Source organism: Panulirus ornatus, chromosome 6, assembly GCF_036320965.1.
Source record: "Panulirus ornatus isolate Po-2019 chromosome 6, ASM3632096v1, whole genome shotgun sequence".
NCBI classification, from domain to species: Eukaryota; Metazoa; Arthropoda; class Malacostraca; order Decapoda; family Palinuridae; genus Panulirus; species Panulirus ornatus.
The window spans coordinates 938,691-962,121 of record NC_092229.1 but is presented as its reverse complement, the minus strand read 5'-3'; the positions used below and the strand labels follow the sequence as shown (position 1 = coordinate 962,121).

The following is a 23,431-nucleotide window of genomic DNA, read 5'->3' as shown; positions in this document are numbered from 1 at the left end:
TGATAACAACTCACTGATTGTAGTAGCTTTTATCCCCCAGCATACATTAATAACACCTCCCACAATGCATCTCTTATCAACCCAATCATATGCTTACTCCAGTATTCCTCACACTCATTCTTCATTGCAAAGACCTGATCCACACACCTTCTGCCACTCCTGAAACCTTACTGTCCCTCTCCAGTCTGATACTTATTGCATGCCACAACCCTCTTAGTCACCACTCTCCCATGCTTCTTACCAGGTGCACTCAACAAACTTCTACCTCTGTTATTTGAATGCTTAACTCTTTCCCCTTTCCCTTTACACAGAGATACTGTACATGCATTCTGCCTATCCTCAGGCACCTTACCGTGATCCATACATAGATTTGAAAATCTTAACAAACCAGTTAAAAACACAGTCATCCGTAGCTTAAGAAATTCAACTTTACTCCCATCAACTCCAGCCCCCTTGCCACATTTCATCATACACCAAGCTTTTTTCACTATTTTTACACCTAACCATTTACCATGGATCTCTCATCTGTGCATACCTCTCCTTCCCAAACACCCTACATTTATCATTGTATTGTAAAATGCATTCAACAACCCTTTAAAGTACTTACTTTATCTCCTCCTTACCTCGTCATTACTTGTTACCACTTCCCCATTTACTTCTTCACCAGTGTTCCTATTTGTTCTTTTGTTTCTCTTACACTGTTAACCTCCTTCCTGAAGTTTGCTGATACTCACTCGCCCTAGCTCTCACTTTAGCGTCTGTGCCTTCCTCTTGACATCTTTTCAAAGCTCACTTACTTTCACTACCCTCTTCTCAGTCATATCATTTCCTCTTTTCTGAAAACCTTTACAAATTGACACTCTTGACTCCCATCAGGTAATGATCTGACACCGTGTCAGCTGCTTCTGTCACCACATTCACATCCAAGATCACATCTTGTGCACTCCTGTCAATCCGTATGTAAACCAGTAATTGCTCATGTACCATCTTTTCTAGTCACCCACATATACTTTTTTATATCCCTCTTTTTAAACCAGGTGTTCACAATCACCAGTCCTTTTTTAGCACTCAGCTTCACTTAACTCCACAGGCTGTTCACCCAACCCCAAATTATAACCTCAATTGCCACTTTACTCACTTACTTATTTAAATCACTTATCTCTAATACCCAATCTCCTGCATCCAACTTTTGTCACATTCACTCAGCTGGTCCCATAACACTCATCTCTCTTCATTGTCCTGCTTGTGATTAGGTACATAAGCATGAATAATCACCCATCTCTAATAATCCACATTCATTTTTACCCAGATTAGTTGGGAGCTTGCTTCTTACATTCTTGCATGTTTCCACAACTTCTGCTTTGGCATTAGTGCTACCCTTTCTTCAACTCTTATCCTCACACTGACCTCTGACTTTACTCCAAGACATTCCCAAACTATTCCTTCCACTGTACACTATTCTATCTACCTATCTACCTATATCTCTGACATCTGTTCCCATTAGGAATTTTCTCAAGGGAGTGACCACAGTAAGAGTCTCCATAACTGGTGAACTCAGTGCTGCTTTTTTAGCCTCTAGTGCCTCACTCTTAACAAGCCACTGGCAGAGGGCAGCTCAAGCACAATGTTTTCACAGGCTCCTACCTAATATTCCTACTGACTACTACTTCCTAATTTGTGTACCTATTAATCCAACTTAGTGATTCAACCTCCTGCTACTACTTAATGCTCCCACCTTATGTTCCTACCTGCTACTTATACCTAATGCTCTCCCATCATTTTGCCAAAATACAATGGTAGTGAAGAGCAAGTGCACTGAAGTGTTGGATCACTTTGTAGCTGTCAGTAATCTTCCTGATACCCAGGCAGGTATACCAGTAATGTACCTCCCTGGTTGGTGGCTGCCTACCAGCCACTACCTACTCTTGACACTATTCACGCTGAAAATAAGAGTAATGACAGCATGTGGTTGACACGTATGAAGGATATTGGAGGTGTTTTTACCTGGAAATATTCTAGCTTTTTACCAATCATCTGTTAGCAAAGCCTTCCATATCCTCAAGGTATACATAAAGAGAAAATTAGACTCACATGCTACTTAATTTCTGCCCCAATTGCAAGGTTAGTGGGTACCACTCCTGTTAAGGTCTCCTTCCTCCATATGTAGTTTTTTAAAAATCAGTGTCCTAATTTTTTCACATTTCTTTACATTATTCTTCATTGCTCTCCTCACAGTTTACACAATTTTCATGGGGTCGCCTATTATGCATGATTTCCAGTTTGATGGCTGCACACTAATGGTGGTTGTAGAGGTATTTAGGAGATCAGAGTTTTTACCCTAATGCCTCTGTCCAACATAGACCTATATAAGCTACTAATAGTGTGATATACTATTACATCAGTGGATATGGGTCACCATTTCAGGATAAATTATTTGCCTTTATTTTCGTTGTGATGTACTTTCTCGTCATGAAGATTTCTGACAGAGGTTTAGTCTCTCATAATCTCGAATTTAGAATGATAATATCCTCTGATTCTTGCAGGATGAGGGTTCAAAGTTGTTGGGAATGGTCAACCAAGGATGTCCCCTCAACGCCCTTCCTCCAGGGGATCTCAACATACCTTCAGTGCCTGATATCAGTATAGTGCCATTACTTTGCCTTGGCCAGGTTTGTAGACAGGTTTGTTAAATCGTTGAAATCACTGAAAGCTGAATTAGATGCTGCCAGTTAGATTCCAAGGTTTTATGTCTTTTGTCACATAGAGTTTCTTGTTTGATATTTTATTATGATATTGCTTAGAAATGATATTTCATGAATTGAAAACACTAAAACTTATAAACAGAAGAGTACGAGCAAGCTCTCATCATCGCTGAACATTGTGGATCCAAACCAAGAGTCAGCAAGGCATTCAAGATTATCCTCTCCTCAGACCCCACTACCATCTTCTTGTGTAGATTCATCATCTTCGGGAGTACCACAGATGTGTTCTTCTGGTTCAGATGGGAGCACAGTCTTCATTCGCAGTGGTGCTACTTCAGCTCCCTCCACCAGTGGAGCCATTCCCAAGGGGAGTGTCAATAATCATCCATCCAGTACTACTGGTAAGTGTCATTTTTTAAGTGTCACAAACAAGAGTATTACTTCAATAATAGCCAAGAAGGGGGTTCTAATGGAGAAATGAGGGTAAAAGGGTGCAAGTTCTAAGAAGACACATAGCTGTTTCCCAGCATAGAGTGCATCTTGCAAGCAAGCGTAGATATCAATAAGAAAAACAGGATGAGGTGATGATCAGCTTTTTCCTTTATGCTCATTAACTACTAGTTAACCCTAAATACTCTGTATAACTTTTCCTTTTCCTTGATTGTATACATTCACTTTCCAATTAAGTTTTGTCTTTTGGTCCATCTTCGTTTTACTTCATTGAGATACACTTTTAAGTACAAACACAAAGTAATTTTACATTCGTCTTTGATCAGAGTCTTCATGCAGTCAGTTCTATAGAGTGTATATAGACCAACTCCAAAAATTCTCAACAGAATTTCACTTTTTTTTTTTAAGTATCTTTGTGTGATTTAATTTAATGCTCTTTTAAGGCATTCTTTGTTCTTTTTATACTTGATTGTCTTTTTTGGTGTCTTTCTTTGTTTCATAATTTAACATCAGAAACAATCAACTGCCTTATTTCCACATATGCCATCTAACTATTGTGTACAATGTACCAACATAGAGCCTTCTACCTGAAGTCATGCCTTCAAGTTCCTTCCTGGTTTATCTTAACTGCTTCATATGCCTTACTTCAGCTCATTAATGGCACATTGGTCCAGATTTTTTTTTTTTTTATTTTACCCAATGTACATCTTACGCTATTCTGAATGTTCAGTCACTGATCCCCAAAACCCTCCACTCCTTCATTTTTCCATATCCTCATAGGTCTTCCCCTCCCCGTTGGTCTTCATTATCTGACACACAAACTTGTATGTCACTGTCCCTTTACTTAACTTCTCCTTTTTAGCACACCTTGGTTAGTATCTAATCTTTCTTTTATCTTATTTCTTACTTGAACAATCTTTCTCGCTTTGTATCATCCTCAGGATGTCATTTCCATTGTATATCTCGTCCACCTTTCCTTTGCATTCTTTACTCAGAATTAGCATCCATACAACACTGTTGGGACAACCATAACTAGTATATTTTTAAACATGCCCCCTTGCTCTTTCAGAGACAGACCTTTCTTTCTACACACTCCTAACTGCATCTAAAAACCTAATCCCCGTCTTCCACCCAGTGACTTGTTTAAACCCATTTCATTTCTTCTGCCTTGTCTACTCCGGGGCACCTAAAGTAGATTTCCTCTTGGTGTATTTGCTTTCAACTCTCACCCAGACCATCCTTACTCAACCCCTTTTATTCTTACTTTTGTTCACATTAGCATTCAAGTTTTTCACCCCACACACACTTCCAGATTTTCTCACTAAGCTCTGGAGGTTCTGTTTGAAGTCTGCCACCAGATTTTTTTCCATCCACAAAGAGCAACTTTTTTATCTCACATGCTCCTATGTCTTCTTTTCATCCACAAAGATCATCTTATTAATCTCACATGCTTCCATGCCTCCAACATACTGGAGACCCACCTCTTGCAGCAGTAGTCTTGCATTTACCTCCCTCACTCCCTCATCATCTATAATTATGAAGCAATATATCATGAGGCTTATAGCCAATGAATGATTCATCTTAAGTTTATTGATCACACATTGCTTATGCAGATCCACCTGCAATGCCAACCACTTAACAATACCAGGTTTAGCAAGTAAAGGATGTTTAATTTTAGGAAGCACTAGGAACTGCATAACAAGGAACACAGAAAGGGTGCCAGTGTTGACTGTTTTCACAATTCTCTTCCAGATGAGTATAATGTTATTGTATGACCGGGAGGGCAAGTGCCACTGTCTGAAACTGATGAAATAGTCTTATGTTGAAAATGCATCCCAAGCTGGTAGTGGATATCCAGGCCACAAGGCAGTAAAAGAGAGACTAATACTGCTACTCTGTGGCATTGTAAGGCTGGATCAGCCCTTCTTTGTTCTGTGGTACTTAATGAAGATCTATGGCCTTCACAGTTTTATTAGAATAATTGATGCATACATTTATGGCACTTGGACTATGGTGTTATGACACTCCAACACACAATAGTGAATGGTGTGATGTGGCTTGGCGCACAGGCAGTTAGCTTGTCCCCAGCCCAGGTTTTATTGCACACTGTCAACACCCAGTCAAGAACAGCATATGAGCTTCATGTGTTCAAACATTAGATCAGCTTCATGTGTTCAAACAACAGATCAGCTCCATGTGTTCTAACATCCTGATTAAAAGACTAAACATTGAGCCCATATTAACATTCTGTGTGATGCAGCTAAGCATGTTTAACTCACAGTGAAATGATGATAATAGATAACTAATGAAAAATGAATGGCATGTGTATATGTGTATCTTACATTGTTCAGCCACTACCTGGCTCAAGCTCCTGCGTGTTCAGCCACTACCTGGCTCAAGCTCCTGCGAGCCATGATGAGTCATGCCTATACATGGAACAGTACTGGATATAAGAGTGCAAGAATTAAGAAGTAAGAGTTGGTTACTAGAGTTATCTTTTACATCATTTTAGTATACTTGAGAACATGGGTAACTCATTATACAAAAGTTAGAATACTCATAAATTCACACATAGAAAATTTGTGTAGAACATAAAGATATCAAAAATTTTACATATAGATATAAATACATGTACATATAGAATAAAAGTCCAGTTTACAAATTGAATGACAAAAGTAAAGAGAATACAAAAAAAAACCCCACACAACTCATTGAGTACATATTATTCTGGTCAAACTTCTCCTTAGATAAGAAAGGGCTGATGTAATTACTTTCTTTATATCCAATGTGGATGTAGGGAATTCTATTTGGCCACTGTTTTTCAGACGACAGTATGAAATAGATACTATGAATTACAGTATGAGTGCATTAGACAGTGAAATTACTGAAATTCCAGAAATATGAGGAGTATACTCAAAAAGAATGAAAGCCAAAACATCCATTGGAGAATATAGATCGTCCTCAACTTTAAATGGAAGAAGTTGAATTTTTACTTCCTCAATAAGTGAGAAGTTAATGTTATGGGAAATTTGTTCTTCACTCAGGATAGTTTTATTAATCTGTCCCAAGTAATGATCGTGAGTGCCAAACAATTTTGAATTGGCACCTATGAGAGTACATTGTATTCCCAGCTGAATCTGTCTCAGAACCAAAGAAGGTGTGGGTTGATAAGGTGGGCAGTGAATTAGAACATTTTTGTGGGTTTGGGAAGAATGAGACATGATAATGGTTCATACTCTCTCCATAGTTCACTGATAATTTCCTTAAAAGGACAAAAATTAAGAAAACTTCTTTCTTCATCAGTCCTCTTGTGGTTTAGTACATTTCTTTTTTCTTTCAAACTATTCGCCATTTCCCGCATTAGCGAGGTAGCATTAAGAACAGAGGACTGGGCCTCTGAGGGAATACCCTCACCTGGCCCAATTCTCTGTTCCTTCTTTTGGAAAATTGAAAAAAAAAAAAAAAAAACGAGAGGGGAGGATTTCCAGCCCCCCGCTCCCTCCCCTTTTAGTCGCCTTCTACGACACGCAGGGAATACGTGGGAAGTATTCTTAATCCCCTATCCCCAGGGATAATATATATATATATATATATATATATATATATATATATATATATATATATATATATATATATATATATATATATATATACATATATATCATATATATACATATATATATCAGGTTTAGTACATAAGCAGTAATAATCAACCACCTCTCATGATCCACTTTTATTTTTATCTAAATCACTCTAGGATCACTTCTTTATGCTCTTTCAAAAATTCTCACAACTCCTCCTTTAGCTCTTCATATAATTATGATTAGATCTGAATCCTAATGGAACAGTTTTTAATTTTGTGTCATTTCAGAAATTCCCAGCCCTGCAAAGTGGCCAGACTCTCACCAGTTGTTTCTTGGGCAGCTGCCTTGGGAATACAGTGAAGGAGATGTCAAGGTGCTTATTACATTACTGATTTGTTTTAGTAACTCTGCAATTGCAAGTGAATTGTTCTTGTATGCATTTTTTTACTGCATAGATTTTGTTTGAATTATAGATAATGATCATTGCTATAGGAATTAATATCTATTTGCTTGAAATTGTATATATGTTTGACAGAATCTCTTCAGTCGCCTGTTTGGTGAGGTGGTATCTGCAACTCTGTATGATAGAGGCTGTTCTCAAGATGGCAAACCTGTACCTAAATATGGATTTGTTATATTCCATAATGCTGAAGACTGCTCAAAAGCCCTCTCTGCTGGGGTAAGTTTAAAAAAGGCAAAATTATCAATTCATCATGGTTCATGAAATTGAGGAAGTGTGTGAGATTATTGCAATAAGCAATATTAAGATTTTTTACTTATATGTTCCTGTAGAGTAAGTTTCATTTTGGTTGACAGTGAAAAATTAACTGATGATCTGTCATCACACAAAGTTTGAAAGTTCATTACGTAATTGACTACATTTATTCCAGCCAATAAGAGTTGGTAATCATGTGATTACCATCCAAGCAAAAGAAAAAAAAAAGGCAACAAAGCCTACAAGCCTAGCCGTTGGTGGTGCTATAGTTGATCCAAGTGGTAGCAGTAGTTCCTCTGCTTATGGACTAAGTGATATCTCCCTAAATGCTAGTGCTGAGGTCAATAAGTCAGCTGTTAACACAATGACCACACCAACACTACACCAGCCTGCCACAGTGACAAATACCAAACCTAAATTCCAGGTGAGTCATGAAATGTTTCATTCTGTAACCTCTTTGCAGTTACACTTTTTACAATTAATGAATGCTTGTTGGATATTTAAGAAAAGAATTACAAAGAAAATGCTATATGAATTCAGCTAGCTTCAAATTGGATTCAGAAAATGAATGAAAAAAACTCGAGAGGAATAAGATTTTCTTGCTAGATAAACAATAGGCTGGAATTACTAAAGGAGTGTTTGAAGGAATAGTAGTTCCAAAAATATTATATGGTTGCAAGGCATGGGCTATAGATAGGGTTGTACAGAGGAGGATAGATGTGTTGGAAATGAAAAGTTTGAGGACAATGTGTGGTGTGAGGTGGTTTGATCAAGTAAGTAATGAAAGGGTAAGAGAGATGTGTGGAAATAAAAATAGTGTGGTTGAGATAGCAGAAGAGGATGTGTTGAAATGGTTTGAACATATGGAGAGAATGAGTGAGGAAAGATCGACAAAGAGGATATATGTGTCAGAGGTGGAGGGCACAAGGAGAAGCGGGCGACCAAATTGGAGGTGAAAGGATGGAGTGAAAATGATTTTGAGCAATCAGGACCTGAACATGCAGGAGGGTGAGAGGTATGCAAGGAATAGAGTGAATTAGAATGGTGTGGTATACCAGGGTTGTCATGCTGTCAATGGATTGAACCAGGGCATGTGAAGCGTCTGGGGTAAACCATGGAAAGTTCTGTGGGGCCTAGATGTGGAAAGGGAGCTGTGGTTTCGGTGCATTATTACATGACAGCTAGAGACTGAGTGTGAACGAATGTGGCCTTTGTTGTCTTTTTCTAGCGCTACCTCGCACACATGAGGGGGGAGGGGGTTGTTATCTCATATGTGGCGAGGTGGCGATGGGAATGAATAAAGGCAGACATTATGAGTTATGTACATGTGTATATACGTATATGTCTGTGTGTGTATATATATGTATACGTTGAGATGTATAGGTATGTATATTTGCATGTGTGGACGTGTATGTATATACATGTGTATGTGGGTGGGTTGGGCCATTCTTTCCTCTGTTTCTTTGCGCTACCTCACTAATGCAGGAGACAGCGACAAAGTAATATAAATAAATATATATATAAAAAGTGCATAAGACAGGGAGTAAATGGGAACTTCAGTGTAAGGGGCTAATGGGGAGGTGATAACAAGTAGTGGTGATGTGAGGAGATGGAGTGAGTATTTTGAAGGTTTGTTGAATGTGTTTGATGATAGAGTAGCAGATATGGGGTGTCTTGGTCGAGGTGGTGTGCAAAGTGAGAGGGTTAGGGAAAATGATTTGGTAAATAGAGAAGAGGTAGTAAAAGCTTTACGGAAGATGAAAGCCGGCAAAGCAGCAGGTTTGGATGGTATTGCAGTGGAATTTATTAAAAAAGGGGGTGACTGTATTGTTGACTGGTTGGTAAGGTTATTTAATGATGTATGATTCATGGTGAGGTGCCTGAGGATTGGCGGAATGCTTGCATAGTGCCATTGTACAAAGGCAAAGGGGATAAGAGTGAGTGCTCAAATTACAGAGGTATAAGTTTGTTGAGTATTCCTGGGAAATTATATGGGAGGGTATTGATTGAGAGGGTGAAGGCGTGTACAGAGCATCAGATTGGGGAAGAGCAGTGTGGTTTCACAAGTGGTAGAGGATGTGTGGATCAGGTGTTTGCTTTGAAGAATGTATGTGAGAAATACTTAGAAAAGCAAATGGATTTGTATGTAGCATTTATGGATCTGGAGAAGGCATATGATAGAGTTGATAGAGATGCTCTGTGGAAGGTTTTAAGAATATATGGTGTGGGAGGCAAGTTGTTAGAAGCAGTGAAAAGTTTTTATCGAGGATGTAAGGCATGTGTACGTGTAGGAAGAGAGGAAAGTGATTGGTTCTCAGTGAATGTAGGTTTGCGGCAGGGGTGTGTGATGTCTCCATGGATGTTTAATTTGCTTATGGATGGGGTTGTTAGGGAGGTGAATGCAAGAGTTTTGGAAAGAGGGGTAAGTATGCAGTCTGTTGTGGATGAGAGAGCTTGGGAAGTGAGTCAGTTGTTGTTCGCTGATGATATAGTGCTGGTGGCTGATTCATGTAAGAAACTGCAGAAGCTGGTGACTGAGTTTGGTAAAGTGTGTGAAAGAAGAAAGTTAAGAGTAAATGTGAATAAGAGCAAGGTTATTAGGTACAGTAGGGTTGAGGGTCAAGTCAGTTGGGAGGTAAGTTTCAATGGAGAAAAGCTGGAGGAAGTGAAGTGTTTTAGATATCTGGGAGTGGATCTGGCAGCGGATGGAACCATGAAAGCGGAAGTGAATCATAGGGTGGGGGAGGGGGCGAAAATTCTGGGAGCCTTGAAGAATGTTTGGAAGTCGAGAACATTATCTCGGAAAGCAAAAATGGGTATGTTTGAAGGAATAGTGGTTCCAACAATGTTGTATGGTTGCGAGGCGTGGGCTATGGATAGAGTTGTGCGCAGGAGGGTGGATGTGTTGGAAATGAGATGTTTGAGGACAATATGTGGTGTGAGGTGGTTTGATCGAGTAAGTAATGTAAGGGTGAGAGAGATGTGTGGAAATAAAAAGAGTGTGGTTGAGAGAGCAGAAGAGGGTGTTTTGAAATGGTTTGGTCACATGGAGAGAATGAGTGGGGAAAAATTGACCAAGAGGATATATGTGTCAGAGGTGGAGGGAACAAGGAGAAGTGGGAGACCAAATTGGAGGTGGAAAGATGGAGTGAAAAAGATTTTGAGTGATTGGGGCCTGAACATGCAGGAGGGTGAAAGGCGTGCAAGGAATAGAGTGAATTGGAACAATGTGGTATACCGGGGTCGACGTGCTGTCAGTGGATTGAACCAGGGCATGTGAAGCATCTGGGGTAAACCATGCAAAGTGTGTGGGACCTGGATGTGGAAAGGGAGCTGTGGTTTCGGTGCATTATTACATGACAGCTAGAGACTGAGTGTGAACAAATGGGGCCTTTGGTGTCTTTCCTAGTGCTACCTCTCACACATGAGGGGGGAGGGGGTTGTTATTCCATGTGTGGCAAGGTGGCGATGGGAACAAATAAAGGCAGACTGTATGAATTATGTACATTTGTATATATGTATATGTCTGTGTGTGTATATATATGTGTACATTGAGATGTATAGGTATGTATATTGTGCATGTGTGGACATGTATGTATATACATGTGTATGTGGGCGGGTTGGGCCATTCTTTCGTCTGTTTCCTTGCACTACCTCGCAAATGCGGGAGACAGCGACAAAGCAAAAAAATAGAAATATAAATATATATGTATATAGCTATGTATGTGTATGTATATGTATATATGTGTGTTGATATGCGAAAGGTGGGAGGTGGGCAGATTAGAAAGGGTAGTTAGTGGTGCAATAAAGAAGTAAGAATCTTAGTGAAAGAGAAAAGAGAGGCATTTGGAAGTAGTGCGAATGACTGGGAGATGTTTAAAAGAAAGAGGCGGGAGGTCAAGAGAAAGGTGCAAGAGATGAAAAAGAGGGCAAAGGAGAGTTGGTGTGAAAGAGTATCATTAAATTTTAGGGAGAATAAAGAAATGTTTTGGAGATAGGTAAATAATGTGTTTAAGACAAGAGAACAAATGGGAACAGCTGTGAAGGGGGCTAATGTGGAGGTAATAACAAGTAGTGGTGAAGTGAGAAGGAGATGGAGTGAATATTTTGAAGGTTTGGCAAGTGTGTTTGATGATAGAGTGGCGGATATAGGGTGTTTGGGTCGAGGTGGTGTGCAAAGTGAGAGGGTCAGGGAGAATGGTTTGGTGAATAGAGAAGAGTTGGTGAAAGCTTTGCGTAAGATGAAAGTAGGCAAGGCGGCAGGTTTGGATGGTATTGCAGTGGAATGTATTAAAAAGGGGGGTGACTGTGTTCTTGACTGGTTGGTAATAATATTCAGTGTATGTATGGTTCATGGTGAAGTGCCTGAGGATTGGCGGAATGCATGCATAGTGCCATTGTACAAAGGCAATTCATATACATTTGAAGAATGTATTTGAGAAATACTTAGAAAAACAAATGGAATTGTATGAAGAATGTTTAGATCTGGAGAAGGCATGTGATAGAGTTGATGTATTAAGAGTAAATGGTGTGGGAGGTAAGTTGCTAGAAGCAGTGAAGTTTTTATTGAGGATGTAAGGCATGTGTACGAGTAGGAAGAGAGGAAAGTGATTGATTCCCAGTGAATGTCAGTTTTCAGCAGGGGTGCATGATGTCTCCATGGTTGTTTAATTTGTTTGTGGTTGGGGTTGTTAGGGAGGTGAATGCAAGAGTTTTGGAGAGAGGAGCAAATATGCCTTCTGTTGTGGGTGAGAGGGCGTGGGAAGTGAGTCAGTTGCTGTTTGCTGATGATACAGCGTTGGTGGCTGATTTATGTGAGAAACTGCAGAAGCTGGTGACTGAGTTTGGTAAAGTGTGTGATAGAAGAAAGCTGAGAGTAAATGTGAATAAGAGCAAGGTTATTAGGTTCAATAGGGTTTAGGGACAAGTTGATTGGGAGGTAAGTTTAAATGGAGAAAAACTGGAGGAAGTAAAGTGTTTTAGATATCTGGGAGTGGATTTGGCAGAGGATGGAACCATGTAAGTGGAAGGGAGTCACAGGGTGGGTGAAGGTTCTGGGAGCATTGAAGAATGTTTGGAAGGTGAGAATGTTATCTCAGAGAGTGAAAATGGGTATGTTTGAAGGAATAGTGGTTCCAACAATGTTATTTGCTTGTGAGGCATGGGCTATAGATGGGGTTGTGCGGAGGGTGGATGTGTTGGAAATGAAATGTTTGAGGACAATATATGGTGTGAGGTGGTTTGATCGAGTAAGTAATGAAAGGGTAAGAGAGATGTGTGGTAATAAAAAATGAGTGTGGTTGAGAGAGCAGAAGAGAGTGTATTGAAAGTGTATGGTCACATGGAGAGAATGAGTGAGGAAAGATTAACAAAGAGGATATATGTGTCAGAAGTGGTGGGAACAAGTTGGAGGTGGAAGGATGGAATGAAAAAGATTTTGAGCAATTGGGGCCTGAACATACCAGAGGGTGAAATGCATGAAAGGAATAGAGTGAATTGGAACGATGTGGTATACTGAGGTGGACGTGCTGTCATTGGATTGAGCCAGGGCATGTGAAGCATCTGGGGTAAACCATGGAAAGTTTTGTGGGGCCAGGATGTGGAAAGGGAGCTGTGGTTTCGGTGCATTATTCATGACAGCTAGAGATTGAGTGTGAACGAATGTGGCAGGGGAAGAGGGGTGCCATTTTATGTGTGGCAGGGTGGCAATGGGAATGGATGAAGGCAGCAAGTATGAATATGTACATGTGTATATATGTATGTATAAGTTGAAATGTATAGGTATGTATATATGCGTGTGTGGGCATATATGTATGTACATGTGTATGTGGGTGGGTTGGGCCATTCTTTCGTCTGTTTCCTTGTGTTATCTCGCTAACGCGAGAGACAGCAACTAACTATAATAGGTAAAGTATATGTTGATATGTATGTGTATGATCGTGTATGTATATAAGTGTGTACGTAAGTGAATGGGTCTTTCTTTGTCAGTTTCCTGGCGGTATCTCGCTGACGCAGGAAACTTCGATCAAGTAAGATAGATGAATCAGTAAATTTTTGTTTCAAGGGCTTTTAGAGAAGCAATACAATTTATATTTAAAAAACATATACTTATTGGGTTACCATTGATATGATGTCTACTCTGTCCGAAAAATGCAACTGTTGGTCTCCTTGTTCCTGTGATTGTTTCGTGTTAAGTCATATGTTGGCACAGGACATTCTCCTGAACACGTTAGAAGTTATGCTTCCATGTGTCACATTCCACTTATGGATCTAGGTGTTCCCAGTCTTTATCCTTCTTTTGAAAATTTCATAGCATGAGAATTCTTCCACTTTCCCATATAGCTTATCGTGCTTCTCCTTGTACTAATATAATTTTGCCCTAATTATTGCTGAATATTTGATCAAGTTTATGGTATTAGTTAAGAGGATTATGAAATATCAAAGTTGTAAAGCAGGCTTTTCAAACAATGTTTTCTGTGACATATTGTCTGAAAGGATCATAATCAACCAGTACTATGGGAGTGTTATGCTGTATGAGATGTTGGGCCTGGGGAAGCTAGGTAAAGCCAGAGGCAGCATGCAGTGGCATTGCCCCAGGCAGTCTTGAACTCAAATGTGTTGAGAGAAGTCACGCAGTAAACACTCTTACAGCTGTCCTTATTTCATTACCCAGTACGGTGCAGTCAAGTTTTCCTGGATGTTATGTCACTCATACTCAACTGCTGGAAGATGTCTAAAGAGAACTTTGGTAGAGACACTCATAAAGATTCAGCCTCAGCGAGGCACACTCATGCCCAGGATCATTGTCTTTGCTGCCAATCTTAGCGAAGCTATTCACTGGCAAGGGCCGTCCAGCACCCATGGGAGGTGTTACAGTGTCAGCCTCAGTGTCCATGTGGAAGTGTTGCTTGTACATGTTGCTAGCAGCCATCCAAATGTGGAGGAGATCCATTGAGGCTTGGCTGTCTTTCCATGGCTGGTCTGATGAGGTGTCTGTCCAACACATCTGGCTAAGCAGCACCATTCCCAACTCATAAGTGCTTATGAGAAACATCATATATTGTCATTATGTATCTTTGTTTATGAGTTATGAAATATTACACACAATGATGAATGAACTGTAAAGAGCACTAAAAAATTATAGCACTGTATTTAAATGGATGCTAAGTATTCTTTTGTTGTCAGATCATAAGAACTCAATAAAAACATTATTTTTTTTTTCTTGCTTTGTCGCTGTCTCCCGCGTTTGCGAGGTAGCGCAAGGAAACAGACGAAAGAAATGGCCCAACCCACCCCCATACACATGTATATACATACGTCCATGCACGCAAATATACATACCTACACAGCTTTCCATGGTTTACCCCAGACGCTTCACATGCCCTAATTCAATCCACTGACAGCACGTCAACCCCGGTATACCACATCGATCCAATTCACTCTATTCCTTGCCCTCCTTTCACCCTCCTGCATGTTCAGGCCCCGATCACACAAAATCTTTTTCACTCCATCTTTCCACCTCCAATTTGGTCTCCCACTTCTCCTCATTCCTTCCACCTCCGACACATATATCCTCTTGGTCAGTCTTTCCTCATTCATTCTCTCCATGTGCCCAAACCATTTCAAAACACCCTCTTCTGCTCTCTCAACCATGCTCTTTTTATTTCCACACCTCTCTCTTACCCTTACGTTACTTACTCGATCAAACCACCTCACACCACACATTGTCCTCAAACATCTCATTTCCAGCACATCCATCCTCCTGCACACAACTCTATCCATAGCCCACGCCTCGCAACCATACAACATTGTTGGAACCACTATTCCTTCAAACATACCCATTTTTGCTTTCCGAGATAAAGTTCTCGACTTCCACACATTCTTCAAGGCTCCCAGAATTTTCGCCCCCTCCCACACCCTATGATCCACTTCCACTTCCATGGTTCCATCTGCTGCCAGATCCACTCCCAGATATCTAAAACACTTTACTTCCTCCAGTTTTTCTCCATTCAAACTTACCTCCCAATTGACTTGACCCTCAACCCTACTGTACCTAATAACCTTGCTCTTATTCACATTTACTCTTAACATTCTTCTTTCACACACTTTACCAAACTCAGTCACCAGCTTCTGCAGTTTCTCACATGAATCAGCCACCAGCGCTGTATCATCAGCGAACAACAACTGACTCACTTCCCAAGCTCTCTTATCCCTAGCAGACTTCATACTTGCCCCTCTTTCCAAAACTCTTGCATTCACCTCCCTAACAACCCCATCCATAAACAAATTAAACAACCATGGAGACATCACACACCCCTGCCGCAAACCTACATTCACTGAGAACCAATCACTTTCCTCTCTTCCTACACGTACACATGCCTTACATCCTTGATAAAAACTTTTCACTGCTTCTAACAACTTGCCTCCCACACCATATATTCTTAATACCTTCCACAGAGCATCTCTATCAACTCTATCATATGCCTTCTCCAGATCCATAAATGCTACATACAAATCCATTTGCTTTTCTAAGTATTTCTCACATACATTCTTCAAAGCAAACACCTGATCCACACATCCTCTACCACTTCTGAAACCACACTGCTCTTCCTCAATCTGATGCTCTGTACATGCCTTCACCCTCTCGATCAATACCCTCCCATATAATTTCCCAGGAATACTCAACAAACTTATACCTCTGTAATTTGAGCACTCACTCTTATCCCCTTTGCCTTTGTACAATGGCACTATGCACGCATTCTGCCAATCCTCAGGCACCTCACCATGAGTCATACATACATTAAATAACCTTACCAACCAGTCAATAATACAGTCACCCCCTTTTTTAATAAATTCCACTGCAATGCCATCCAAACCTGCTGCCTTGCCGGCTTTCATCTTCCGCAAAGCTTTTACTACCTCTTCTCTGTTTACCAAATCATTTTCCCTAACCCTCTCACTTTGCACACCACCTCGACCAAAACACCCTATATCTGCCACTCTATCATCAAACACATTCAACAAACCTTCAAAATACTCACTCCATCTCCTTCTCACATCACCACTTCTTGTTATCACCTCCCCATTTGCGCCCTTCACTGAAGTTCCCATTTGCTCCCTTGTCTTACGCACTTTATTTACCTCCTTCCAGAACATCTTTTTATTCTCCCTAAAATTTAATGATACTCTCTCACCCCAGCTCTCATTTGCCCTCTTTTTCACCTCTTGCACCTTTCTCTTGACCTCCTGTCTCTTTCTTTTATACATCTCCCACTCAATTGCATTTTTTCCCTGCAAAAATCGTCCAAATGCCTCTCTCTTCTCTTTCACTAATAATCTTACTTCTTCATCCCACCACTCACTACCCTTTCTAATCAACCCACCTCCCACTCTTCTCATGCCATTATATTTGTCATTATTTGTCTCTGCTTATGCATTAAGATACATAATACTCAATTACATAGCATATCTTGATAGTAGAATGTCCATTGATTACTTAGATTATGTTGGAAGCAAAGTAAAAAGAGAAAAGATAAATAAATTAATCATTACATGGGTGGCAGCAGTTAGCTCATTGGGTCATTGTTTATGCATTTATGCATGAGGTTTCGCCTTTCCACCACATGGAGGCAGCATCTTATGGAACGCTGGCACCATTTTCTGGTTAGGGGAAATTCATTACATTGTGAGATACATACCTACTGTATTCCGACTGGTGGACTAAAGTTATATTTTACAATGAAAGGGAATTAAACTTTGGCTGAAATTTATAATCAAAGGGTTAAAGGGAAAGGAGAATACTTTGTTGGGTTGTTTGATTTCCCTTTAGTGGGGCATTTCCTATCTTTCACTTAATATGATCACAAGTATGTGTGTCCATTGTTCATACATTATTAAAGTATGAAAATGTCCCTTCAGTTTTTATTTCCTCTTATCCTTTTTTTTTTCTAGTTAACATTTTCCCTTTTGTATTCATATAATTGCAGTAGGGTCTGTATATCCATTGTTAATGCATTGTTAAAGTACAAAAATGTTCCTTACTTCAGCTTTTGTTTCCTATTGTGCTTTTTTTCTTGTCTATCTTGTTATTTTTTCCTCTTTTGTATTCAAATAATTGCAGTAGGGTGTATTGATGATTATATTTTGTGTATTCACAACAGAACCTTATAAGTAACAACTCTGTTGGAGCTATTGGTACTTTGCCTCCTAAGTTGGTCCGTCCTCAGCCAAGACAGGCTACAAACTCTTCTAAGGTGTAAGTTGATGTATTATTTACTAGTTTAGTAGACAGCTGTTTTATAGGAATGTCAGTATGTTTAATATTCCAGATTTTGGAAGCTAAGCAGTGTACGAAAGTGATATTATCAAGCAGCGAACATCATCTCATGGATAAATACTATCCTTTGAATGCAATAAGAATTCAAATGGGTATGAGTTGATTCTGTAAAGTTGGTAGTATATTTCAATAGAAATGTATCATGTACTGTTCTCTTTGTGTGAGGTATTAATACAGTTATGTAAACACCCAGCCTCCCACACCATACATTCTTAATACCTTCCACAGAGCATCTCTATCAACTCTGTCGTATACCTTCTCCAGATCCATGAATGCTACTTAAAAATCCATTTATTTTTCTAAGTATTTCTCAGATACATTCTTCAAGGCAAAAACCTGATCCACACATCCTTGACCACTTCTGAAACCACACTGCTCTTCCCCAATCTGATGCTCTGTACATGCATTGACCCTCTCAGTCAATACCCTCCCATATAATTTCCCAGGAATACTCAACAAACTTATACCTGTGTAATTTGAGCACTCACCTTTATCCCCTTTTGCCTTTGTACAATGGCACTATGCGTGCATTCCGCTAATCCTCAGGCACTTCACCATGAGCCATATATTATAATTATTTATTTTATTTATTATACTTTGTCGCTGTCTCCCACGTTAGCGAGGTAGCACAAAGACAAAGATGAAAGAATGGCCCAACCCACCCACATACACATGTATATACATACATGTCTACACACTCACATATACATACCTATACATCTCAACGTATACATGTATATACACACACAGACATATACATATATACACATATACATAATTCATACTGCCTGCCCTTATTCATTCCCGTCGCCACCCCACCACACATTAAATAACCCCCTCCCCCACATGTGTGCGAGGTAGCACTAGGAAAATACAACAAAGGCCACATACGTTCACACTCAGTCTCTAGCTGTCATGTATAATGCACCGAAACCACAGCTCCCTTTCCACATCCAGGCCCCACAGAACTTTCCATGGTTTACGCCAGATGCTTCACATGCCCTGGTTCAATCCATTGAGAGCACGTCGACCCCGGTATACCACATCGATCCAATTCACTCTATTCCTTGCATGCCTTTCACCCTCCTGCAAATCTTTTTCACACCATCTTTCCACCTCCAATTTGGTCTCCCACTTCTTGTTCCCTCCACCTCTGATACATATATCCTCTTTGTCAATCTTTCCTCACTCATTCTCTCCATGTTACCAAAACCATTTCAAAACACCCTCTTCAGCTCTCTCAATCACACTTTTTATTACCACACATCTCTTACCATTTCATTACTTACTCGATCAAACCACCTCACACCACATATTGTCCTCAAACATCTCATTTCCAGCACATCCACCCTCCTCCACACAACTCTGTCTATAGCCCACGCCTCGCAACCATATAACATTGTTGGAACCACTATTCCTTCAAACAAACCCAATTTTGCTTTCCAAGATAACATTCTCGACTTCCACACATTCTTCAAGGCTCCCAGAACTTTCACTCCCTCCCCCATCCTATGATTCACTTCCGCTTCCATGGTTCCATCCGCTGCCAAATCCACTACCAGATATCTAAAACACTTCACTTCCTCCAGTTTTTCTCCATTCAAACTTATCTCCCAATTGACTTGTCCCTAAACCCTACTGTACCTAATAACCTTGCTCTTATTCATATTTACTCTCAACTTTCTTCTTTCACACACTTTACCAAACTCAGTCACCAGCTTCTGCAGTTTCTCTCCTGAATCAACCACCAGCGCTGTATCATCAGCAAACAACAACTGACTCACTTCCCAAGCTGTTTCATCCACAACAGACTGCATTCACCTCCCTAAGAACTCCATCCATAAACAAATTAAACAACCATGGAGACATCATGCACCCCTACCACAAAACAACATTCACTGAAAACCAATCAGTTTCCTCTCTTCCTTCACGTACACATGCCTTACATCCTCAATAAAAACTTTTCACTGCTTCTAACAACTTGCCTCCCACACCATATATTCTTAATACCTTCCACAGAGCATCTCTATCAACTCTATCATATGCCTTCTCCAGATCCATAAATGCTACATACAAATCCATTTGCTTTTCTAAGTATTTCTCACATACATTCTTCAAAGTAAACACCTGATCCACACATCCTCTACCACTTCTGAAACCACACTACTCTTCCCCAATCTGATGCTCTGTACATGCCTTTCGCCCTCTTAATCAATACCCTCCCATATAATTTCCCAGGAATACTTAACAGACTTATACCTCTGTAATTTGAGCACTCACTTTTATCCCCTTTGCCTTTGTACAATGGTACTATGCAAGCATTCCGCCAATCCTCAGGCATCTCACCATGAGTCATACGTACATTGAATTACCTTACCAACCAGTTAACAATACAGTAACCCCTTTTTTAATAAATTCCACTGCAATACCATCCAAACCCACTGCCTTGCCGGTTTTCATCTTCCGCAAAGCTTTTACTACCTCTTCTCTGTTTCCCAAATCATTCTCCTTAACCCTCTCACTTTACACACCGCCTTGACCAAAACACCCTATATCTGCCACTCGATCATCAAACACATTCAACAAACCTTCAAAATACTCACTCCATCTCCTTCTCACATCACCGCTACTTGTTATCACCTCCACATTAGCCCCCTTCACTGATGTTCCCATTTGTTCCCTTGTCTTACGCACTTTATTTACCTCCTTCCAAAACATCTTTTTATTTATTTTTATTTATTTTGCTTTGTCGCTGTCTCCTGCGTTTGCGAGGTAGCACAAGGAAACAGACGAAAGAAATGGCCCAACCCACCCCCATACACATGTATATACATACACGTCCACATACGCAAATAAACATACCTATACATCTCAATGTACACATATATATACACACACAGACACACATATATACCCATGCACACAATTCACACTGCCTTTATTCATTCCCATCACCACCTCGCCACACATGGAATACCATCCCCCTCCCTCCTCATGTGTGTGAGGTAGTGCTAGGAAAAGACAACAAAGGCCCCATTCGTTCACACTCAGTCTCTAGCTGTCATGCAATAATGCCCGAAAACCGCAGCTCCCTTTCCACATCCAGGCCCCACACAGCTTTCCATGGTTTACCCCAGACGCTTCACATGCCCTGATTCAATCCACTGACAGCACGTCAACCCCGGTATACCACATCGATCCAATTCACTCTATTCCTTGCCCGCCTTTCACCCTCCTGCATGTTCAGGCCCCGATCACTCAAAATCTTTTTCACTCCATCTTTCCACCTCCAATTTGGTCTCCCACTTCTCCTCGTTCCCTCCACCTCCGACACATATATCCTCTTGGTCAATCTTTCCTCACTCATTCTCTCCATGTGCCTAAACCATTTCAAAACTCCCTCTTCTGCTCTCTCAACTACGCTCTTTTTATTTCCACACATCTCTCTTACCCTTACATTACTTACTCGATCAAACTACCTCACACCACACATTGTCCTCAAACATCTCATTTCCAGCACATCCACCCTCCTGCGCACAACTCTATCCATAGCCCACGCCTCGCAACCATACAACATTGTTGGAACCACTATTCCTTCAAACATACCCATTTTTGCTTTCCAAGATAATGTTCTCAACTTCCCTAAAATTTAATGATACTCTCTCACCCCAACTATCGTTTGCCCTCTTTTCCACCTCTTGCACCTTTCTCTTGACCTCCTGCCTCTTTCTTTTATATGTCTCCCTGTCATTTGCATTATTTCCCTGTAAAAAGTGTCCAAATGCCTCTTTCTTCTCTTTCACTAATAATCTTACTTCTTCATCTCATCACTCACTACCCTTTCTAATCTGCCCACCTCCCATGCTTCTCATGCCACAAGCATCTTTTGCACAAGCCATCACTGCTTCCATAAATACATGCCATTCCTCCCCCACTCCCCTTACGTCCTTTGTTCTCGCCTTTTTCCATTCTGTACTCATTTTCTCCTGGTACTTCCTCACACAAGTCTCCTTCCCAAGCACACTTACTCTTACCACTCTCTTCACCCCAACATTCTCTCTTCTTTTCTGAAAACCTCTACAAATCTTCACCTTCGCCTCTACCAGATAATGATGAGACATCCCTCCAGTTGCACCTCTCAGCACATTAACATCCAAAAGTCTCTCTTTCGTGCGCTTATCAATTAATACGTAATCCAATAATGCTCTCTGGCCACCTCTCCTTCTTACATACGTATATTTATTTATTTGGTTTGTCGCTGTCTCCCGCATTAGCGAGGTAGCGCAAGGAAACAGACGAAAGAATGGCCCAACCCACCCACATACACATTAATATACATACACATCCACACATGCACATATACATATATATACACACACACACAGACATATACATATATACACATGTACATAATTCATACTGTCTGCCTTTATTCATTCCCATCGCCACCCCGCCACACATGAAATAACAACCCCCTCCCCCCCCACGTGCGTGAGGTAGCGCTAGGAAAAGACAATAAAGGCCACATTCGTTCATACTCAGTCTCTAGCTGTCATGTAATAATGCACCGAAGCCACAGCTCCCTTTCCACATCCAGGCCCCAGAGAACTTTCCATGGTTTACCCCAGACGCTTCACATGCCCTGGTTCAATCCATTGACAGCACGTTGACCCTGGTATACCACATCGTTCCAATTCACTCTATTCCTTGCATGCCTTTCACCCTACTGCATGTTCAGGCCCCAATCATTCAAAATCTTTTTCACTCCATCTTTCCACCTCCAATTTGGTCTCCCACTTCTCATTCCCTCTCCCTCTGACACATATATTCTCGTGGTCAATCTTTCCTCACTCATTCTCTCCATGTGACCAAACCATTTCAAAACACCCTCTTCTGCTCTCTCAACCACACTCTTTTTTAACCAGGTATTCCCAATCACCAGTCCTTTTTCAGCACACCAGTCCTTTTTCAGCACATATATCGACAAGCTCTTCACCATTTCCATTTACAACACTGAGCACCCCATGTACACCAATTATTCCCTCAACTACCATATTACTCACCTTTTGCATTCAAATCACCCATCACTATAACCTGGTCTCGTGCATCAAAACTACTAACACACTCACTCAGCTGCTCCCAAAACACTTGCCTCTGATGATCTTTCTTCTCATGCCTAGGTGCATATGCACCAATAATCACCCATCTCTCTCCATCCATTTTCAGTTTTACCCATATCAGTCTCGAGTTTACTTTCTTACACTCTACCGCATACTCCCACCACTCCTGTTTCAGGAGTAGTGCTACTCCTTCCCTTGCTCTTATCCTCTCACTAACCCCTGACTTTACTCCCAAGACATTCCCAAACCACTCTTCCCCTTTACCCTTGAGCTTCGTTTCACTCAAAGCCAAAACATCCAGGTTCCTTTCCTCAAACATACTACCTAACTCTCCTTTTTTTCTCATCTTGGTTACATCCACACACATTTCGACACCCCAATCTGAGCCTTCGAGGAGGTTGAGCACTCCCTGCGTGACTCCTTCTTCTGTTTTCCCTTTGAGAAAGTTAAGATACAAGGAGGGGAGGGTTTCTAGGCCCCCTCTCCCATCCCCTTTAGTCGCCTTCTACGACGCGTGAGGAATG

At 40.6% G+C, this 23,431-nt stretch overlaps 1 protein-coding gene across 1 annotated transcript in view; it reads left to right on the top strand.

Annotated features, from left to right (window-relative positions):
- The window catches only part of LOC139749260 (uncharacterized), a 481,728-nt gene that overhangs the window by 414,390 nt on the left and 43,907 nt on the right, over positions 1–23,431 (top strand). Inside the window, exons 44-49 of the mRNA XM_071662996.1 lie at positions 2,544–2,669; positions 2,845–3,103; positions 7,024–7,109; positions 7,272–7,415; positions 7,627–7,875; positions 17,612–17,706. Coding sequence (XP_071519097.1) covers positions 2,544–2,669; positions 2,845–3,103; positions 7,024–7,109; positions 7,272–7,415; positions 7,627–7,875; positions 17,612–17,706 — 959 coding nt within the window. The remainder of the gene's footprint in view (positions 1–2,543; positions 2,670–2,844; positions 3,104–7,023; positions 7,110–7,271; positions 7,416–7,626; positions 7,876–17,611; positions 17,707–23,431) is intronic.